Source organism: Bactrocera dorsalis, chromosome 2, assembly GCF_023373825.1.
Source record: "Bactrocera dorsalis isolate Fly_Bdor chromosome 2, ASM2337382v1, whole genome shotgun sequence".
Taxonomy (NCBI): Eukaryota; Metazoa; Arthropoda; class Insecta; order Diptera; family Tephritidae; genus Bactrocera; species Bactrocera dorsalis.
In genome coordinates this window covers 84,885,036-84,907,338 of record NC_064304.1, presented here as the reverse complement: position 1 = coordinate 84,907,338, position 22,303 = coordinate 84,885,036, and the positions used below count along the sequence as shown (strand labels likewise).

The 22,303-nt window shown below is 36.2% G+C and overlaps 1 protein-coding gene and 1 pseudogene across 1 annotated transcript in view; one reads left to right on the top strand and one right to left on the bottom strand.

Moving 5' to 3' along the window:
• Positions 1 to 1,613: 1,613 nt before the first annotated feature.
• Positions 1,614 to 22,303, top strand: part of LOC125776534 (vitellogenin receptor-like) — a 93,233-nt gene continuing 72,543 nt past the window's right edge. Inside the window, exon 1 of the mRNA XM_049449092.1 lies at positions 1,614 to 1,820. Coding sequence (XP_049305049.1) covers positions 1,760 to 1,820 — 61 coding nt within the window. The 5' untranslated portion in view covers positions 1,614 to 1,759. The remainder of the gene's footprint in view (positions 1,821 to 22,303) is intronic.
• On the bottom strand, positions 15,256 to 15,385 carry LOC125776906 (small nucleolar RNA U3; annotated as a pseudogene).

Here is a 22,303-nt window from a genome sequence, read left to right as displayed (position 1 = left end):
TCTTGTTAGTCGGTTAACGCACTTTTAGTGATTTTCAACATAACCTTTGTATGGGAGGTGGGCGTGGTTATTATCCGATTTCTTCCATTTTTGAACTGTATATGGAAATGCCTGAAGGAAACGATTCTGTAGAGTTTGGTTGACATAGCTATAGTAGTTTCTGAGATATGTACAAAAAACTTAGTAGGGGGCGGGGCCACGCCCACTTTTCCAAAAAAATTACTTCAAAATATGCTCCTCCCTAATGTGATCCTTTGTGCCAAATTTCATTTTAATATCTTTATTTATGGCTTAGTTATGACACTTTATAGGTTTTTGGTTTCCGCCATTTTGTGGGCGTGGCAGTGGGCCGATTTTGCCCATCTTCGAACTTAACCTTCTTATGGAGCCAAGAAATACGTGTACCAAGTTTCATTATGATATCTCAATTTTTACTCAAGTTACAGCTTGCACGGACAGACGGACGGACAGACGGACGGACGGACAGACGGACGGACGGACGGACAGACAGACATCCGGATTTCAACTCTTCTCGTCACCCTGATCACATTGGTATATATAACCCTATATCTGACTCTTTTAGTTTTAGCACTTACAAACAACCGTTATGTGAACAAAACTATAATACTCTCCTTAGCAACTTTGTTGCGAGAGTATAAAAAGTGAAGGGTATGGTGCTTGAAAGTCAGCCAATTGTTAGAGAGATGCCAAAAAAGCTCTACATCTCTCACGACTCCGTTCAAATGATGTTTTGGGTACGAAACGCGTTCTTGGAAAAGTTAATTTTGTTTTCAAAAATTCCTATCTCACATTCATGGAGAGCATTGTAACTGCCATTGAGATATGGGTTTATGAGTTTGACATGCAAAAAAGTCAACAATCATCGGAATCGAAAGGAAAAAACGAGCCGAAGCAAAAAAAAGACACACACTCAAAACTCGCTCAAAAATCAAGGTCCTCATTGGTTTTTTCGATATTCATAGTTTGGTACATCATGAATTTGTTCCGAAGGGACAGAGGGTCAGTAAGGAGTTCTATTTGGCCGTACTCAGGCGTTTGCTGTAGAACGTCCGTCGAAGCAGCCTTAATTGTGGAAGAACAATTCATCGATCAACCACCGTATTCACCAGTTCCGTGTTATTTTTTTTTGTTCCCCAATTTGAAATTGTCGCTTCGTGGAACCCGTTTTCAGTGGAGCGAAGAGATACAAAAAATTCGATGAAGTAGCTGAAGGCCATCCCAAAAAGTTGGTATGAAGTGGCATAAGTGAATTACATCTGGTGGGGACTATTTTGAAGACGGCAACATAAATTTTGATAAATAATTAAAAATTTTGCGTTTTATTTACAATTTCCGTTCTGTTTACTTATTTGTCACAATGTAACTCTTGATCGTTTTGATTATAAAGAAAAAGACGCTCGCTCTGGTCACCTTAACACAACATCGTTGACACATACACACACAAGCAGAGTAAACAATCTTTATTCAATAGGTGATTGGCTTCCCAATAAAATTGAGAAGATAACAACAATTCATACCTACAAGCGAACATATGTATGTCTATTATCATCATAATATGTGCTCGCAGTGCAAACGAGTGTTGGTATTTTTTGAGTCAGTGTAGATTAAATGCAGCATCGTAGATCATTGCATTTTCGGACTTAAGTGATGTGGCTGAAAAATATTGAAAATAAAACTTGTCTTCGATTGTGAATGTTCTTAAACTTGAAGTGCTGCGCGAAATTAAAATCTAACAAAAATGTTTCAATACTTTAAATATTTATTAAGCGCACAAATTGTTCTCTGTCTAATAAATACAGGTAAGTTATATGAAATATTGAAGATACACAACTAAATACATATATTTATATAATATTGCATAAATGTGCATATACTGTAGATGTATATATGTAAATGTATGTACTTTATTGCTTTTTAATATGTAGTACATACATACATTGTGACAAAAGAATACCCGGAAATTGTAGTATAAATTCTCCGGGTAAAAGATATAAGTGCGATCTTTCAACCAGTTTGTTTATAACGGCTATTAATGTCGGTAACCTTAGAGTGTTGCAATTTTTACAATTTGAAAAAATACAGAACAAACAATTTGTCTCAAATTTTGTATTTCGTGTGTGGAATTATTGCGAATAACGGACGGAGCTTACGGTAATTCAGTTTTATCAAAAATTCAAACTTACCACTCTTAAGCTTTCAAAGACTGTCGAAAATCGTTGAAGGCATGCCTCGTTCTAGACGACCTTCGACCTCTTCAACTGATGAAAATCGTCAGGCAAGCGTTAGATAGATGGCAAGATAGCTCAATCTATCTCATGAGTCCATTTGAATGATTTTGGTAAATATAATAATAAGATCCGACTTTGTTTTCATTTTGGATACCGAGGCATAAATTAATTTAAAGAATTTATAAACAGCAAGTTTCAATATATGTATGTACTACTATATATTTAAATATTAAATCTATGTGCATCATCTGCGATGCTGTCATATCTCTTTTTAACTGATTTTTTTTCTGGCTTCACCACAACTTAAATTGTTAATTTTTTATATTTCAACAAGACTGACACAATAAACTTAATGTATGTTTTATGAAGAGAGAGGATGATTTTTTCTTAAATTTTTTTACTCTGCTGAGAAATTAAGTTTAACTCGAGTCTCTATTTCCCTCTCTCGCTATGTGATCACCAATTTAACAGCGTATACCTTGGAACAAGAGCGCACTAGCACTAGCTGCATGAGATTTAAGTGATGTCTTAGTCTTACAAAGCCAATTGACCAAAAATTATTATAATGTGGTGTATGTCATTATGGTAGAAGAAACTTTGCTCATGTAAAATTTTGCTACAAAAGCAGCAGCAGTATATTTTAATATATTAAATTTAACAGCGTTTTCATCAAATACTGAGTGGCCCTGTAAGGATAAAGCGAATACGAGCATACCAGAGTCCAATGTATGTGACGGTTTCGTTCATTGTACTAATGGACGAGATGAGACTTCATGGACATGTCGTGCGAAGCTTTGTAATGTGCAGCAATATCGCTGTGCTTACGGAGCTTGTATAGGTGCCGAAACTCAAGTGCAACAAGCAAATTGATTGTTTCGATCGATCTGATGAGACAGATTTTCTCTGTGATCCAATTGAAAAGGTCTTCGAAAAGATTCAAGGAACGTGGTGAGTTTTTAATTAGTTGACTTAAATTCTTTATTGTTTTTGTATTAATATTGTACGTATGTATATACATACATAAGTGTGAATATCTAGTTTGACAATTGATTAAGAAAATCGTACCACATTTACAGTTCAGAGGAAGAGTTCCAGTGCAATACGGGCGAATGTATTGACGAAATGGACATGTGTAACGGTTTCGCAGATTGCAAGGACGCATCAGATGAGACTGTAAATGCATGCGCTCATTTAGTGTGTTCCGATGGCTCATTTCGTTGTGCCTATGGCGCCTGCATTACTGTACAACAGGTCGGAAATCAAGTTTGGGACTGCATCGATGGATCCGATGAACCAGTCGTGATTGTAGAAATCGCTGATAGCTTAAAAGAGATGGAGAAAGAGAAAGATGAAGCAAAGCCTGTTGGAATATACTGCAATATACCGTATGACAAGCCTAACTTGTTGATTTTAAATAAAACCGGTGAAATGGTTACGATTTTGAGTTCATCCAGTAAGGTATTACAAAATGATACAGTGCATTTCGATTGTTTGCCTAACTTTGTTTTGATCGGAGTCGATCATTTGAAATGTGTGAATAATGATTGGTATCGACAGTGGCCGCATTGTGAAAGTAAGTTCTCTAACCTTAAGTTTCATTCACCCAACGCTGCACACGTTTCTCTTTTTTAATAGGGACGGTGCAATTTCCGTGTAAGGACAGTGAAATCACTTGCGACAACGGTGATTGTATAGACCCGGCAGTGGTTTGCAACGGTGTTAAAGATTGTGCAGATGGCTCAGATGAGATATTGCCGAAATGTGTGAATCGCACATGTACGGAAAATGAGTATAAATGCAAATATGGTGCCTGTATTCCTAAAAACAAACAATGTGATAAAAATAAGGACTGCGCGGACGGTTCGGACGAAACAATCTTATTATGCACCGCGGATTATGAGGAATGCTCGAAAATACTTCAAGGCAGTTGTGAGTAAGTACGGGAACTGCTTTATATATCAATCAATAATATATACTTTACACACTACCAAGCCGCTCAGTTTGCGTGGAGGCGTGAAGTAAATTTTATGAAAATTTTAAAAAACTAAAGATTGCGAAATATTTCGAGATGTAAATTATTAACAAAAAAAAAAAAAATTTATGTGGGGTGTATCTTTTGTCCGATAAATATAATGTTCGTTATGTAAAGAGTACTAGAAGATCGTGTACAGTTTTGTCATATTTTTGGCAACTTCTTCTTTATTGCAATTATATATGTTCTACATTCATTAAGGAACTGTTTGAGAAACAAGCTGCTTGTAATAATAACTTCCGAACTACAGATTTTTTATACCCTGAACCCGTTTAATTTTACCACGATTTTTGTAACACCCAAAAGGAAACGTGGAAGAACAGACATATATCTTCTTAGCCATTTTAAAGATTTCCGTGATTGTAGAATTAATTTTTGGGTATCTTTTCGAGTGAGCTAGAGCCTTAAAGTCTGTGTACAGGATGTTATCTGAGTTTTGTGTGCGATTATATATTTTATTCCTAGTTAATTTAAAAATGCAGTCTTCAATAGTAGGGAGTTTCAGTTCATAGAGTATATTTGCAATTGGAGTTGTTCGAAACGCGACACTAATTATGCGCGCTGCCATGTATTATTTTATTGATCTTTTGCAGACAGCGTTTGGATGTTTTGCCATGGATAACAAGGCCATAGTAGATTATCCCCAATATCAAAGCTTTCATAATATTTAATAGAGACTGGTCTACTTCTATTTCTAATCTCTTAGAAAAAAGAGGCCAGTTTGCGTTTGCCGTTTTGTACCTAATGTTATGGATAGTACTCGCATAATTTTCTCTATAACTGAGTATTATTGGACAATGATCACTACCGGACATATCGTCCACCGTGTCCCTTATCTCTTCCGATAAATTGGGGCTACATGCTGAGATGTCAATCGCAGTTTAAGTATGATGAGTGGAATAGTGGGTATATTTGCCATTGTTAAGAATACACAGATTATTTTGTAATATAAAACTTTCAAACATTATTCCTCTGGAGTTGGTATTGTGAGAGTCTCATAATGGATGCCACCCATTTATATCGCCCAATATAATAATGTTCACAAAATTAGTATCAATTGAATTGTTCAACTCATTGGAAGATATTTTTATGTTTGGTGGTAAGTAAATATTTTGTATTTTAATTTCTACACTAGTTTTCACTTGAGTTGAAGCTATTTGAAAATTCGAATTTGCACCGTAGATATTTTGAATATTTTTGCGGATGAGAAATGCAATACCTTGTTTATTTGACATGTTCGTATTGTGGGCATTTGGTTGTTTTCAAAGCCGCATTGATATGCGTTTCTTGTAATGCTATAATATGAGGTTGGAATTCCGCTATTAATATCTCCAAATTATTGTAATTGTTCTAACAGACTTTGATATTCCATTGAAGAACTTTCATTATGAAATAAGCACGGATATATGAGTATAGTTATTCAGGATTAGAATCTGTTATTATATGTTCCTGATTATTGTAACGAAGTTGAGAAAGAATCTCATTGATGTCTGTATCCATATTATTCTGCAAAAAGTCTGCGGTTTTTTTGTTGTTAACTAACTAAAACTAACTAACTAACTAAATATTGTATGCTTTAGCGGCTTTTCATTATTTGACCTTTTGATGGTTGCAAATTTTTGAGAGTCAATGTTTTTATTATTATAGAGAATTTCCGTGAAAAATCTTCGGGTTGTTTAAGTTTAAGTCTTTTTCATTGAGCTTTTTTTTGACTGGGGATCCATATCCAGAATCCCATAATAGTCTCCTCCAGAATGCGGCCCTTCGGCCATAACTGCGAGCGAGAGATCACTATAAGATACTTCTAAATACAACGTTTGAAAAAAGAACAATTTTCTTCAGAAATTATAGATTTTCAATTTAATTTTTTCACAAAATTATGGATTTCTCAAAATTTTTTTTTATAATCTGCTTTCAAATAAATGGAACTTATTACATAAGAATTATACAAGTTCCAATTATGTAAATGTTTCGTAACCTTCTCAAGCCGTGATACCGAAATCGCTCATAAATCTTAATTTGTAATTTTCACAGCTCGGATGAATTGGTGCAATGCCGTTCGCAGGAATGCATTTTCAACGACGATCTATGTAATGGCATAATAGACTGCAGTGATGGCTCCGACGAGTCTGTTGAAATGTGTGCCCATATAGTATGTCCCGATGGATCTTTTGCCTGTGCTTATGGTGCCTGTGTGCCCTACACAGCGCTTTGCAATGGCGAAGTAGACTGCGCCGACGGTTCGGATGAATATGCTGAGCTGTGTGCTCCCATAATGGAGGAGAAAGAGAAATTTGAAGCGTTGCATTTCGATGATAGTTATGCAGCCAATGTAGAAAAATTCGATGTGATTAAAGAGAAGGAAATTTTAGTGCAAGAAATACTTTCGGGGCAAATTTCCAGTACAATAATAACTGTGAAGAATATAGCTGGCACGTCCAATATTATGCCTGATAACATCGGTATAAAACCAATTACAGCAATAATATCTATAGATGCGGACATTCGAATACCAAATCGACGCTGCGTCATACCGGCTAATCGAGTAGCTTTACGTGCAGCTGATGAAGATAAGAACGTAACACTGAAAGTAGGCAGTCAAGTTGACGTTAACACCATTGTCACATTCAGCTGTGACGAAGACTGGTACTTGATCGATGGAGACTCTATGGCGCTATGCATGACTACAGGCCAATGGTCCTCGGCTGTTCCAAAATGTGAAAGTGAGTTGTTGCTACAAAATTATCACGAAACTAAAATTTGTATGTTATTATTTCATGCATAGTATATATGTATACATATGTATATTTACTCTCTTCGTAGAACGTTGCCCACCGCACTGGAATGGTATATCGACCGATACTATATGTACGTACGAAAATAAAACAACCGATTGTCAGGCATACAGTAAGCCTGATACAACTGCCGTTGTAACATGTGCTGAGGGTTATAAGTCGAGCTCTCCAAATCAAAAATTGAGTTGCGGTATTGATGGAGAATGGGATAAGACGAAACTAAAATGTCAGCCGCAGTGTGTGAAACAATCCAAGGATAAACCGATGATTGAGGAAGCGAATGTAAGCATCTATAGAATCAGTAAAGATAACTTAAACCAGGAACAGCTCCAATATCAGATGGCTTGCAGAGGCACTATAATTTCACCGAAACTTGTGTTGACTTGTAAGTAAAAGGATTTTAGTTTCAATGAAATACTCCTACGTATTATCCTAGCGATAATTATCAGATTGAGTAAGTAAATCGATTAGGGTGGGCGGTCTTGTTGAACTTGCTTAAATCATTCTGAAACTCAATAGGCTTCCATTAGGGTTGTTTAGTGAAGATTTTGTTCAAAATTACAGTTTATGGTTTTCAGTATTGCATAGACTGAACAATGGACGTACACCTCTCCTTTCTCCATATGAATATTTCCATCTCCCCCTCCAAAGATGAGATGGCAGTTTGCAGTTTATAAAACTTAAAAAGAGTAAAAAAAATATATACCCATATAATTTTTATAAAAAACTTTATACTCATTAAACTAGTTTCATCTTTGCTCCTGCTATTATCGTATATTCCTTTGTGAATGAATTGTTGAATTAAATTTAGTTGAATTTTATGAGTACACATGCATATTTTTTAATTCTTTCAGCCGCTTTTTGCTTCAACACGAATGACCTGGACAATTCGATTCCAGCTAACGACCCGATTTTATACACCATTTTGCCGTCGAGTATGTCTATTGGGATCTTCGGCCAATATGAGCAACTTAATGGCCGTCACAATATATCTCAAATTATTATGTAAGTGAATCTGTTACATATCCACTCAATGATAGGTGATTAGTTTCAGTAAGCATTAATTTTACCATTTATCTTAACGCAGAGCTGATGCTCCCAATATCGAAGTCCAGACAGATACCCCAGCGATTGTTGTGCTCGTCGATTACTTTACTATAATTCCAAAACAAGTTATGCCAATTTGTTTAGAGTTCCCACTTTCATGTAGAAGCCAGAAAAACAATAGGGATAACACAGACAGATTTCTTGAGGGCACAGCCATATTAAACAGCGAGGATTGCTTTGTCGTCGTCGGTTCAATGGAGTTTATATATATGGATAAGTACCAGCAGTGGCTCGAAATGAAAATTATGCTTCATAACTATCTATTGTAATCATAACCACAAACTGTGTTATATAACCAAAACCATTTTGGATTAATATACTTATAGATGAAGAAATATAACCGATTAATATATACTATATATAAACTTTAAATGCTAACAGATTACTTTACTTTATCATATACTAGCTGGCCCCGCAGCCGTTGTCCTACGTGAAATTATGTGTTTTGAAATGAAAAGAAAGTTGAATTTATCATTTCATTTTTTTTTTTCAATGTAACGCAGCTTCATAAACAAAATTTTTTGGTTTCTGTTCCGGTGTACAGAAAAGATGGCTTTCCAACTCGTGTGCACGCCACGTATATCTGGCCGTGTGAAAAACATAGAATTTCCAAACTTATTGCACACACTATGCGACTATCCTTGTGTCCTGTTGAGTGTCATCTCAAATGCAATTTTCGCTGGAAACTGAAATGGCAAATCGTTGGAACTCAAAGAAATTCGTTGAATCAAGCATTCAGCCTTTTGTATTCGATAGCTGCGTCACAATCAGTCGGGTTCCATTACATAGTTTCGGCGCTTGCAGATTGCAAAACATAATAACGACAGATCAAACTTTGAGACGCAAATGATGCGGTGGCATACCAAGCCTCTCCAAAGAATTTATAAACTCCACTGGATAATTCACGGCGACGTCTTCAATGGAAAGACGATCGGTCGATTTGTATGAGCGCAAGTCTTCCGTAATTTGACTTTGAATCTTCCAGTTTAAGTCAAGAACATCTGTATTTTTTGGCAGTTAATATTGCGCGTGCATTTAAGGAATCATAGTTACGATAATTTGGCCAATGTCCGAAGATTGGTGATAAGTTCATCTTTCGTGAATTGATAAACCGCAGATGGAATTGATATCAAACCACCGGAAGCATCAACCGGAATTGACCCATTTCCAATTTTTAGCGAATACGATGTAAAATGTCTTCGACAATGTCATTTTTGTTCGTATCTCATAATTGAAGCGGATTTAAAGGCTGATATGGTGAAATGATTATCGCGAAAAGTGTGCGATCTTCATTTGCATTCGAAGTAGCTATCGCATCGTCCAACGTTTGTTTCCACTGATTATCGTGTTCCAGCAATTGTAATTGCGCACACCATACCATTCACAGTACGCAATGACTCAAATGAAGTTGAACGGCGTACATTAATCAATAGCAACCGAAGGTAGAAGCAATCATCGTTTTTTGGGTGGGTTGTGCAAATTCATCCTAATGCATTAGTTGAGAACACACCTGAATGTCCATCTACTGTTCGGTCTTGCCATGAATGCAAGGTATTTTCAAATAGAGCAATGTTCTCGTAAGCGGATCACTGACGAAAGTTGAGAAAAAAACTCGTCAATGTTAGTTTTGTTGTTGGCGGTGTTACCACCGGCTGTAATGTATTCTCTGGGCTGAAATAAACTCTTTGGCCAATCTCCATATTAACTGCGAGACACACAACAATCGGAAACCGTTCATGAATTGCAAAAGTAAATATCCTACAAAGCGCTTTATTGCAGTTCACGTATGGACCGTATCGTTAAGACCATTGACCGCCATGTTGCTTCCCTTGGTGACGTACTTACAAACGTATTTTATAGATTACACCAAACTGCAATACTAAACATTGATATGAGTTTTGAATGTGAATTAGACAACAGTGGAGAATATAGTACGATCCATATGGTGTCAACTTCGATCTTCACTATTCTAAGTTGTATGGTCGTCTGATGAGCTACGACGATGGAGTGGATATCCATCATTTCCAGTTTGCGATTCCGAAAGAAAAGCAAGCGGATAGTGTTTCGTGCATTTATTGTTAGACATATAAACCGAAAAGGGTCCATGAACCATATTGCTTTCCACCACTTCATATAATACTGGATCTTTCTTTACATCAGGAATTTCCAGAGAAATGATTTCATCAATTTGATCTGGTGTAACCATCATCCAAAGAAGAATATGTGCGTGCGGCAAACCTCTCTTTTGCCACTCAACAGAGTACATCTAGCTAAAGTCAATCAAACATCGTAACTGTTGTTTGAAAAGTCGTGCTGTGCCATCGTGACGATCGCTTACTGATTGACCGCGATCCTAATTCCGCACATATGTCACCGCATCCTGGGAGTACTTCCTGCTTGTCTTGGGCTGCAATACTTTGATGTCAAAAAGAACACCGACCGATATTAGGGCGATCTCTTGGTGGCTTCGTAACAAATTTCAATCTGCAATTGACCTCTTTGTGTGAAACACACGTAAAGTTTTCACTGAATAATTTTCAATTGTTCAATTCACAACCTGTCGTAAAGCATCGTAAATCGTAAAATTATAAAAAAAAAAGTGTAAAAATTTATAATTTTACGATGCTTTACGACAGGTTGTGAATTGAACAAATAATTTTTCTTTTGAATAGCCGGAATAAAAAAGCAAGCGATTGAGACTGAACTATTCAAATAATTTCCAAATCAAAATATTGAAAAACAAAACAGAAATTGAAAAAAAATGTTTATGGAAAAAAGTTACTTTTTGGAATTATCCAATTTGCCGACTTTTCATGAAAAGTATAAGATGTTTTTATTTCTAAACCTTCCTTAATCCACAACAAACAACCTCTTAAAATTTCATCAATATTGGTTCAGCCGTTCTCTTAGCGTTACTAACGAACAAACATTCATTCGTTTGTATGAGAAAAAGAAAAGGACTGTTTTTAGGGGTTTTCCGGCAATTATTCGAATAATCCCTGAACCTAAACGAATATTTTAAAAAAAGAATTATCAAATTTCGTTCAGTCGTATTAAAGTTATGAGCGTACATACATTTTGGCGATTCATTTTTACATATGTACATACATATTTATATAGACGAAGATGTAAGGTTGTTTTTATTGTTTTTTTTTTTTTTTTTGAAGAAATGAAATATTGAAATGATTCCTACAAACATGAATTTTGAACAAATGCTTATGATTTGAAATATAATTTTTGTATTTATGAGTTGTATTAAATTTTGACATAAAGAGATAAAAAGTATCCTATGTCCGTCTCCTGGCTCTAAGCTACCTCCCTACCAATTTTCAGCCAAATCTGTTCTGCCGTTCTTGAGTTATAAGTGATGTAACTAACACGACTTTCTTTTATATATATAGATAGTGCGACTAATGTGTGAGAACTTTATCCAAAAATGGAAATCAATCTATACGTTTCAGGGGGTTATTATTGAAAGTAACTCTATGCTTGTGTCTAAGTTTAGTACTAGTTAAGCGAACAAGATGTAGGATTATATATATATATATATGTATATATGATCAGGATGACAAGACAAGTTAAATTCTGAGTGGCTGTCCGCCTGTCCGTCCGTCTTCAGTAAAACTATAGATATCTTCCTTGAGTCAGTCCATTACCATGTCCACAAAGCGCCATTAATCTAAACCCCATAAACTGTGATAAGTCAAAAGTGGTAATTTAAATCAAACCATAACCATTCAATCCCCCAGATACTGAATATAAGTACCCCAGTATATCCATGCATCTTTCTGCCTAAAATGTCAGAATTTTTAAATATCTAGTTGCCTTTACTCCTTATATATTGGTGATGGTATGTGAAGTACCTTCATAAAACCAAAATACCATCTACTTCTGTTAATAATATAGTATTGCTAACAATAGGTAAAATCGTACTACCCCTATCTCCCTTGATTCTAAAAAACTGTATGCACCTAAAAGTAATTCGCTGGCTTTGACCCTGGCAAATTGCAAGAATATGAAATGTTCGCTTAGACTCGAACTTACCACTTCCTTTCTTGATTAATTTATTTTTCAATAAATACTTCATTTTTGAATCAGCAAAATGGCAAGTTTGGTAATAGATTTACTTGAGAGCGAGAGAGAGAGGTAGGCATCAAAATACAAACATCAGCCATCAAAATTATTCATCTCATCAATTTGCACCAAATCGAAAGCGCTCTCGATACAACTAGTTTTCATATATAGAACGGGGATCACACAAGTCAGCACCACAATACAAGCAATCATATCATCACTTGACCGACGAAAGCCTAGAATCCTAAATAAGCTAGAATCGGCCCAGACCATGGTGAGCAACTTTGGCAAACTAATCTGCAATAAAAAGCAAGTAATAAAAAAGAAACAACTCGAGAATATATATCAAGCTTACTAAAATATCCAACGATCTACAGAACTCTCTTCGAAAATATAACTATCTTAGTAATGAAATAGACATTAGTTTCCACAATCAAGTGAGGCTTATCAAAGATTATTTAAATATGCAATTCAATGGGTAAGGTCAAAAATGAGAAATTTTTTATCAAACAATATGTCACCATGGCCAAACATTTTTCACATATATCCATTTTCCATATATCTACTTTACACAACACAACGAAACTTCTTTGCTTTATTTAATTGATTCAAATTCAAAAATTCAAATTGTCTATCGAAATTAGTTAGGAGAGAACGATCAGTTTTCACTTTTAGCAACGTTGATCATATCTCACAGATTAAAGATATTGGTAACAGCCTCATCTTATCAGTCAAATGGAACAACTTCATCAGTCATGAAGAGGGAAGCCACTCGGTTCATTTTGGAAACGATACCGTGATTATCGAAAGCAAAGAATTTAGCAACTTCGAACCAATAATTATAAAGTCCGGAACGCCTAGCATTCAATTAAGGGTTTACGTGGGTTTCCTCGATTAAAACACCGCCTGTTATCAACAATTTTTTCTCATATTAAAAATTGAATATTTTATAAGAAATTTTTATTCTTACAAACAAACACTATAAAAGAAGAAATTCTGAATGTTTTGGAAAAATATATTTTAAGCTCGGCCATTGTGACGCCATTTCCGGTCACCCTCGGAAAGAAATGTGCCCGCGTTGGCAGAATAACTCCTTACAGGATCATCTAAAGTAAAATAATGTACGTGTTCAAGTAAAAGCTTAACTTAGAACTTAGACGAAGGAAAATAAAACTAAAAGTTGGATTTTTTTGCAGACATTTTTACAAAAACTTAAATTTCGCTACATATTTTTTCCGAATAGTTGTAATCGAAAATAAAGCGTTTGCCCAAACCTTTAAGAATTGTATCTCAATGATCTGTGTAAAATTTCATGAAGATCGGTTAAGTAGTTGCCAACCGACTTCAAAAACACAGTTTTGAGAAAAACGCGTTTAATGATGGCGTACTTAGCCTAGCTAGCCTCGGGCGCACAAGTTGTAGAGGTCGTATATCCGAAACTATTACTCGGATCAACTTGAAAATTTAAGATAATATTCTAGAGGTATTGTAGAACTTAATAAGACAGTAAAAAAAAAAGGTGCGTTGGAGTCCCTACGCGCGGATGAAGTTATACTTCTTAGTAGATATTCATGAAATGCATATCAGTTTGTATGAAAGAAAACTAGAAAACTTAAATTCACATTTTAATAAATTTATTATGCAAATAAAATGAAGAATAAAGCAAAGTCTAAATGAATGAATTTTGACTCAGAAAGTAGTTCCGTCTCTTCGGTGCGGAAGAGAATATGCAGCGTAATAATCTCTCTTTTGTTCTTCGCCAATTGGCTGCCGGATTGACTTGTGAAGATCAATATTTTTGTTGGTGACATATTCATATGTGTACGCATATGTATGTTTGTATGCCTGTGATTTATTTGTTCGGCAATGTATGCAAATATATGTACATATAAGAGATATATGAATGTATGAACATGCAAGTCAATGCGCGCACATGCGTTATACATACACTCACATGAGCATGTGCAGATACACAAGGTAGGATAGCGAAGATGTATGCCTTTTAACATCGTATACCCTACAAATAAATATTTTTCTTATACTAATAGAAATTAAAATAAAGAAAAATATTTATTTTTATAGTATACGATGTTAAAAGCAAAAAAATAAAAATTTATTCTGTCGGGATTCGAGCCTGAGACCCGTGTTAGCATCTTGACCTTCCAAGCGCTTACCACCGGACACCACCATTGATAATTAGGTTTGCGCTGACTTAAGTATGATGTGGTTATGAATGCAAGAAACATACGATGGTTCTAATAATTTTGTTTAAGTATAGAATATACATACTTACTTTGTAGAACATTTGCTTTCGCAATAAATTTATCACAGCAATACATATGCATAATATGTATATACATATACATAACATTGCTGTGATGCCCTGAGAAGTATAGTCTTAATAAATTTATTATTATTTTTTTGCTTACTAATAGAAATTAAATTTATCACAGCAATATTATGTATGTATATGTTTATGTATAGAAACATATGTATTTACGGCAGCGTTGTCCACTGCCTATGCGCACAATAGCGCACGGACAGTACCAGACACCTCACACCAACATGTCGCGACAAGTGTCTGTGAAAGCACGATTGCGCTACTGTATTCAAACTAAAAAAATAAATTTCGTTGAGATTCGATCGTATGTTTCTTGCATGCATAACCAAATCATACTTAAGTCAGCGCAACCTAATTATCAATGGTGGTGTCGGTGGTAAGCGCTTGGAAGGTCAAGATGCTAACACAGGTCACAGGTTCGAATCTCAACAGAATTTATTTTTAATTTTTTGCTTTTTAACATCGTATACTATACTAATAAATATTTTTTTCTTACTAATAGAAAATAAATGTATCACAGCAATATACATAAACATATACATAATATTGCTGTGATAAATTTAATTTCTATTAGTAAGCAAAAAATTGATTTTTTTATTTATTAGTATAGATTTCCAAAAGCACAGAAATGATTCTGTGAATTTATTCATTAAAATCGCCACTCAGAAGTCATTTTATCCCTTGTAAGCGAGCGATTTTCTTAAATCTCACGCTCCCAGATAAAACCATATACCTCGTCCTCGTGGGTCAGTTTCAAAAACCACAGAAATGATTCTGTGTGATTCTGAAAGGCCAACGCAGAGTATTTCAATTAAAACTCACACAAAATAGTTGAGAATTCGCAGAAAGGCAAACGAAAGAAAAAGAACTATAACTTCAATAATGCACAAGCATACAAACATACATATGCGCACACATGTGAATATGTCACCAACCAAAAATTGAAACATTGTTCTACAAAAACAACAACAGCATAAGCATGGAACATTGTGTTGTGTTGTTGTGTCGGCCGAGCTGTGCCGAAAGAAACGAACAAACGATCGCCGATTGTCACCGCTTCGCTTGGATTCATATGGATGGAGCGAGGTTGCGCAACTTTGCGTTACTTTTATATGGAAGGTTGCACAACCAGAATCTATCGCAACCTTTTCCGGCGTCGTATAAGAAGTATAACTTCAAAAACGATTTTTTTGAAATACGTAAACCCACGTAACTCCTTAACGCCTCTGGAAGACAAGCGAATAAATGTATCGTCAGTGGAAGCGTTGGGAGTTCTCCACATAAACAACACCCAACAGCTTAAACATCTAAAGACAAAATCTGAAATAAATGGGATCATACTGGTTTTCTTATTCCTAGGACCTATTAATTTGCACAGAGCTACTTGAATGGCAATGGGCAGAAGATTGTGACATAAACGTCATCACTACCAACACCGGCTAACTTCAACGCCCATACACTGGACATCAAGTTCACCTCAGTTCAACAACGTCACATACTTTTAACAGACATTTGAAGACACAAGTAAACTAAAGGAGGAGGATTTAGCTCCGCCTTTATCAGTTTGCAGCAATATTTTCGTCGTTAAACGGAAAATTCTAATCTATTATCTATTTTAAGACGTTGAAGTCGCTGCACAAGAAGTTCTCGAAAGTTTCTTAAAACTTGGTTCACATTGTGAAATTTTACTATTCAATCTCCCGTTTGGCAAAAATATGGACGATTGCAGTGACGGTGACTTTGTCCATAAGAAATGTAGTACATACAAGCAACCGTTAGGTGCACAAAACTATTATACTCTGTAGCAACATGTCATGGGAGTATAAATAACGGGTGATTTTTTTGAGGTTAGGATTTTCATGCATTAGTATTTGACAGATCACGTGGGATTTCAGACATGGTGTCAAAGAGAAAGATGCTCAGTATGCTTTGACATTTCATCATGAATAGACTTACTAACGAGCAACGCTTGCAAATCATTGAATTTTATTACCAAAATCAGTGTTCGGTTCGAAATGTTTTTATCGACAAATTTTGTTCAGCGATGAGGCTCATTTCTGGTTGAATGGCTACGTAAATAAGCAAAATTGCCGCATTTGGGGTGAAGAGCAACCAGAAGCCGTTCAAGAACTGCCCATGCATCCCGAAAAATGCACTGTTTGGTGTGGTTTGTACGCTGGTGGAATCATTGGACCGTATTTTTTCAAAGATGCTGTTGGACGCAACGTTACGGTGAATGGCGATCGCTATTGTTCGATGCTAACAAACTTTTTGTTGCCAAAAATGGAAGAACTGAACTTGGTTGACATGTGGTTTCAACAAGATGGCGCTACATGCCACACAGCTCGCGATTCTATGGCCATTTTGAGGGAAAACTTCGGACAACAATTCATCTCAAGAAATGGACCCGTAGTTGGCCACCAAGATCATGCGATTTAACGCCTTTAGACTATTTTTTGTGGGCTACGTCAAGTCTAAAGTCTACAGAAATAAGCCAGCAACTATTCCAGCTTTGGAAGACAACATTTCCGAAGAAATTCGGGCTATTCCGGCCGAAATGCTCGAAAAAGTTGCCCAAAATTGGACTTTCCGAATGGACCACCTAAGACGCAGCCGCGGTCAACATTTAAATGAAATTATCTTCAAAAAGTAAATGTCATGAACCAATCTAACGTTTCAAATAAAGAACCGATGAGATTTTGCAAATTTTATGCGTTTTTTTTTTAAAAAAAGTTATCAAGCTCTTAAAAAATCACCCTTTATAAAGACGTATGAACGAGTAGCACTGCCGCTCCCTCTCAACTGATAAACAGTTCCGTATCACAGAATTTGAAATTCACTTTAAAAACTGTTTGCTTAAGGGCTCGAGATTACGCAACAATTCCAAGAAATTTATTAACTACATATAAAACTATCCTATATAATATTTGCATTTATATAGCATATAATATGAAATTAAATAATATGCAAATTTAATTTTAAACAAGTCAATCTCTGGAATTGCTCTTTTCATATAAAACACTATATTATATAATAAATTGGTGATAACGCGAGCTCATATATACAACATGCATAGATTTCACTTATACATATGTATTATATTAGTTGTTTGGTTATAGAGAGCAAACCGAAAAAAGTGGCGCTATAATAAAGTTTTATTCAGTTTATTTTTGTGTTAAAAAAGCATGTTCACCGGCATATACAGTGGCGGGCAAAAGTCTACATACACCCCCTATTTCCATGATATGAGAGTACAAAAAGTTTTTAGAAAAATGTGTTGATACAGTTTTATTCTAATATCTATTATAATAACAATTAACTAAAAATTTTCATTATTTAACATAATACAACATATTTATGGAAGAAATACTCAAAAGTGCTTTGACAAAAGTCTACATACAGTTCTAATCTCCTACTTTGTACATTGCAATATTAACAGTAAGGTAACGTTAGCCTTTTTCTTTTATTTCAATATGTTTATTGTTTGATATTTATTGAATTTAGTTGTGGTTTAAACATTTCAATAGCTATAATGGCTCCGCGAAATGAAATATCAATTGATGTAAGAAATTTGGTGATAAAAGAAAGAAAAGAAAAAAAATCATATGGTGAAATTTCTAAAATTGTAAACTTGAGTCGAGCAACAGTACAGACAATTCTAAAAAACTTTAAAAATAATGGTTCCAACGAAAATAAACCGCGCAGTGGACGCCAAAAAAACAATCTCGTAGAGACGTCAGCCTGATTCCCAACGAAGTAGACCAAAATCCAAAAGTAAATGCTCCAAATATAGCCGAAACGCGTAAGTAAGTACATCACAAATGAGTATCCAACCAAAAACAATAAAAAAAACTCTAAAACTAACGGATTCCACAATAGAACACCACGGAAGAAACCTTTTATTTCTTTTAATTTCGTTTAAAGTTCGCCAAAAAACACAAAGAAAAGGAAATGGATTTTTGGAAAAAAGTTTCATTTACAGATGATTCTAAATTCACTCTTTTTGGTAGTGATGAAAGTGCTAAAATTTGATGGAAACTAACGCCACGCTTGAAACCGAACAAAGTAGTATAAATTGTGAAGCTCGGTGGCGGCAGCGTAATGGGTTGGGGAGTTGTTGCGGCCTCTGGAGTTAGAAATTCGGACTTTATTGAAGGTGAAATGGACGTACTTATACTTAGTCTCTGTTGGAACATAATTTGAGGCCTTTGGTGGATAATTGAGGGCTCGGTTCCGGTTGGATATTTCAACAAGATAACGATCCGATGCATTCGGCGCAAATTGTCAAGGATTGGTTGCATTATTATACTCCAAGTGAATTAAATACACCACCTCAAAGTCCAAATATGAATATTATTGAACATGTATGGGAGATTTTGGAGCGTAGAATTAGAAAGAACCAAATTTCTAGCTCTGCTCTACTCTAAGAGCGCATATTGGGACCTTGGAACAGCATTACATTTGCAGCGTTGACAAATTTAGCAGAATCAATGCCACGGCGTCTTCAAGCAGTTATAGATACCAATGGGGACCCAACTAAATACTAAAACGTCTTAATAACTAGCATTTTTTACAGTTTTTCGCACTGAACTAAGATATTTTTGTACTGTATGTAGACTTTTGTCAACACAATATTTGAGTTTTTATTCCATAAATTTGTAGTTTTATATTAATTAATGGATTTTTTAAGTTTGTTGTTATTAGGAAGAAGATTAGAATAAAACTGTATCGCTTATTTTAAAAAAGTTGTTTTATTTCAGTTATTGCTATTTTTGTGTTAAAAGCAATGTAGACCGCACATATACATACATATATGTACATACATATTTTTTCGTTTTATTCTTAACTCAACGATTTTAGTTTCATTAAAATCTGTAAAGTTTAATGTCGCTTGTTACCGCCAAGGTCGGAGCATTTCCCTTCAAACTGGATATGCTAATGTATTAAGAGTTGTTATAATTATATTTTGACAAACATGACAACTTTAAAGACCCGCCCTTTTGATGACGACCATGGCAAACGAATTACGGACCGCGATTTAAGGGCATGCACCTGGAATGTCCAGTCCTTTAATAGGGAAGGTGCCGCTACACAGCTGGTTGATGACCTCGTTAGAGTGAAGGCTGACATCACCGCCGTCCAAAAAATGGATGGGTTAAGAACTGAGGCGAGTAGGTCCTTGTAGTCTTTACTACAGTGGTCATATCAAGGAGCGCAAATTTGGTGTAGGATTCGTGGTGGGAGAGAGACTCCGTCGCCGAGTACTGCCATTCACCCCGGTGGATGAACATCTAACTTGAAATAAAAATTTCCAAACTTCCGGCAGACTCTATACCCCATATATCGATCAATATCAGAATTATCTTAATTAAATTTAGTGGGCGTATTTCCTGCAAACGAAGCTTATCCAGCCTCAATCTTTTCATAGGCGGTGAAATTTTGTTCTAACCCCCAAATAAATAATATTAGGAATTTCAAATATCCGGTTGGAACACTAGGAACACTATTTGAGTGTTATACGTAATTTGCGCGAAGCAACTCCTAAAGGAAACGACAACTTTTGGTTTTTGCACCGTCGCATACTACATTGACATTTCGTGAGTTTTTCGCCCATTTTCAACTAATATCCGCCTGATTTGGCTTCGTGTGACTTTTAGCTATTCAGCAAACTCAAACGACTGCTCCGGAGAAATCGTTTTGAGTCAATTGAAGACATTAATCGTGAATCGCTACGCTCATTGAGGGCTATTCCGGAAATTTACTTGAACAACTGTTTCGATGATTGGAAAAAACGTTGGCACATGTAAGGAAACATTTTTGACTAAAGCATGAAGAAAAGTAATTTTGTACTGGGCCGGTACAAAAGATAACATACAAAAGAAGGGTGTTAAATACGAGTATTAATACAAGATAAGTTTACTATTCATTACACTCCGTTTACTACTGCTTATTGCGGAATATCAACACTTTCTACATATTTAGTAAAATTCGTATACGTATACTCGTATACTCATATTTGCCAACAATTACAAAATATTTAATTTTATTTTGAAAATAATTGTTCTTAGTCGTTTTTCAAATGCAACTTTTCATTCGCTTTGATTTTGAAAATATCTGGTACAAACAACGTATGTCTTTTTCTTCTTCGTCTTCTTTACTGGCGTACGCGCCGCTTTCGCTATTTAGCGCCAATTCGATATACCAAGTGCAACCAGGTCTTTCCCCACCTGATCTCTCCGACGGATTGGATATCTTCCTTTTTCTTTGCTTCCCCCGGCGAGTACTGCTTCGAATACTTTCAGGGCTGGAGTGTTTTCGTTCATCCGCGCAAAATAACCTTGCCAGCGCAGCCGCTGTCCCTTGATTCGTTGAACTATGTCAATGTCGTCGTATATCTAGTGCAGGTCATCGTTCCATACACTGCAGTATTCGCCGTTACCAGTGCGCAAAAGAAACGAAAACTCGTAACGTCGACTCATCAGATGTTGTCCTCGTACATGCCTCTACGCCATGAAGCGGGACAGGAATGATGAGTCACATGTAGTGTTTGGTATTTGTCCGTCGAGAGAGGACTTTACTTCTCAAATGCCTACTCAGACCGAAATATCACCTGTTAGCAAGAGTTATAGCAGAACTAACCGCGCGGGTGTTGAGGCCAATGATATCAATATTTTCAGCGTAACCCAGCAGCTGTACACTCTTATAGAAGATGGTACCTTCTCTATTTAGTTGTGCAGATCGAATTATTTTCTCCAAGAGTAGATTGAAGAAGTTTTACGAAAATGATTCGCTTTGTCTGAAACCTCGTTTGATATCGAACGGCTCGGAGAGGTCCTTCCCGATACTGACGGAGCTTTTGGTGTTGCTCAACGTCAGTTTACATTTATTAGTTTTGCGGGGATACCAAACTCAGACATCGCGGCATAGAAGCAGCTCCTTTTCGTGCTGTCGAACGCAGCTTTGAAATCGATGAAGAGGTGGAGGTGATAGAACCTTATACGCGATGTTGAGGAGGCTTATCACACGGTATATGGCGCAGATTGTGGGGTCTCCGCTTTTGTGGATTGGGCAGAGCACACTTAAATTCCAATCGTCCTGCATGATTTCGTTCGACCATATTTTATAAAGAAGCCGATGCATGCTCCATATCAGTTCTTCGCCGCCGTGTTTGAATAGCTCGGCCGGTAATCCATCGGCTCCCGCTGCTTTATTGTTCTTCAGGCGGGTAATTGCTATTCGAACTTCTTCATGGTCGGGCAATGGAACGTCTGCTCCATCGTCATCCTCATTCAGCAGGCTGGAAAAATGTTGCCTGCATAATTCTAGTATGATCTGGACATCCGTCACAGAATTACCTCTGGAGCCGGTCTTGAAACCTACTGTTAGTTGCCGTATTTTTTCGTAGAATTTTCGAGCATTACCCCTGTCGGCCAGCTTATCAAGCTCTTCGTGCTCACGCATTTGGGCTTCTCTCCTGTTTTGTCTGCAAATGCGTTTCGCTACCCTCTTCAACTATCGGTATCTATCCCATCCCGCACGTGTTGTGGTCGATTGTAACGTTGCGAGGTGGGCAGCCTGTTTTCTCTCCGCTGCGACACGGCACTCCTCGTCGTACCAGCTGTTCTTTTGCACTTACCGAAAACCAATGGTTTCGGTAGCAGCTGTACGTAAGGAGTTTGAAATGCCATCCCACAGTTCCTTATCT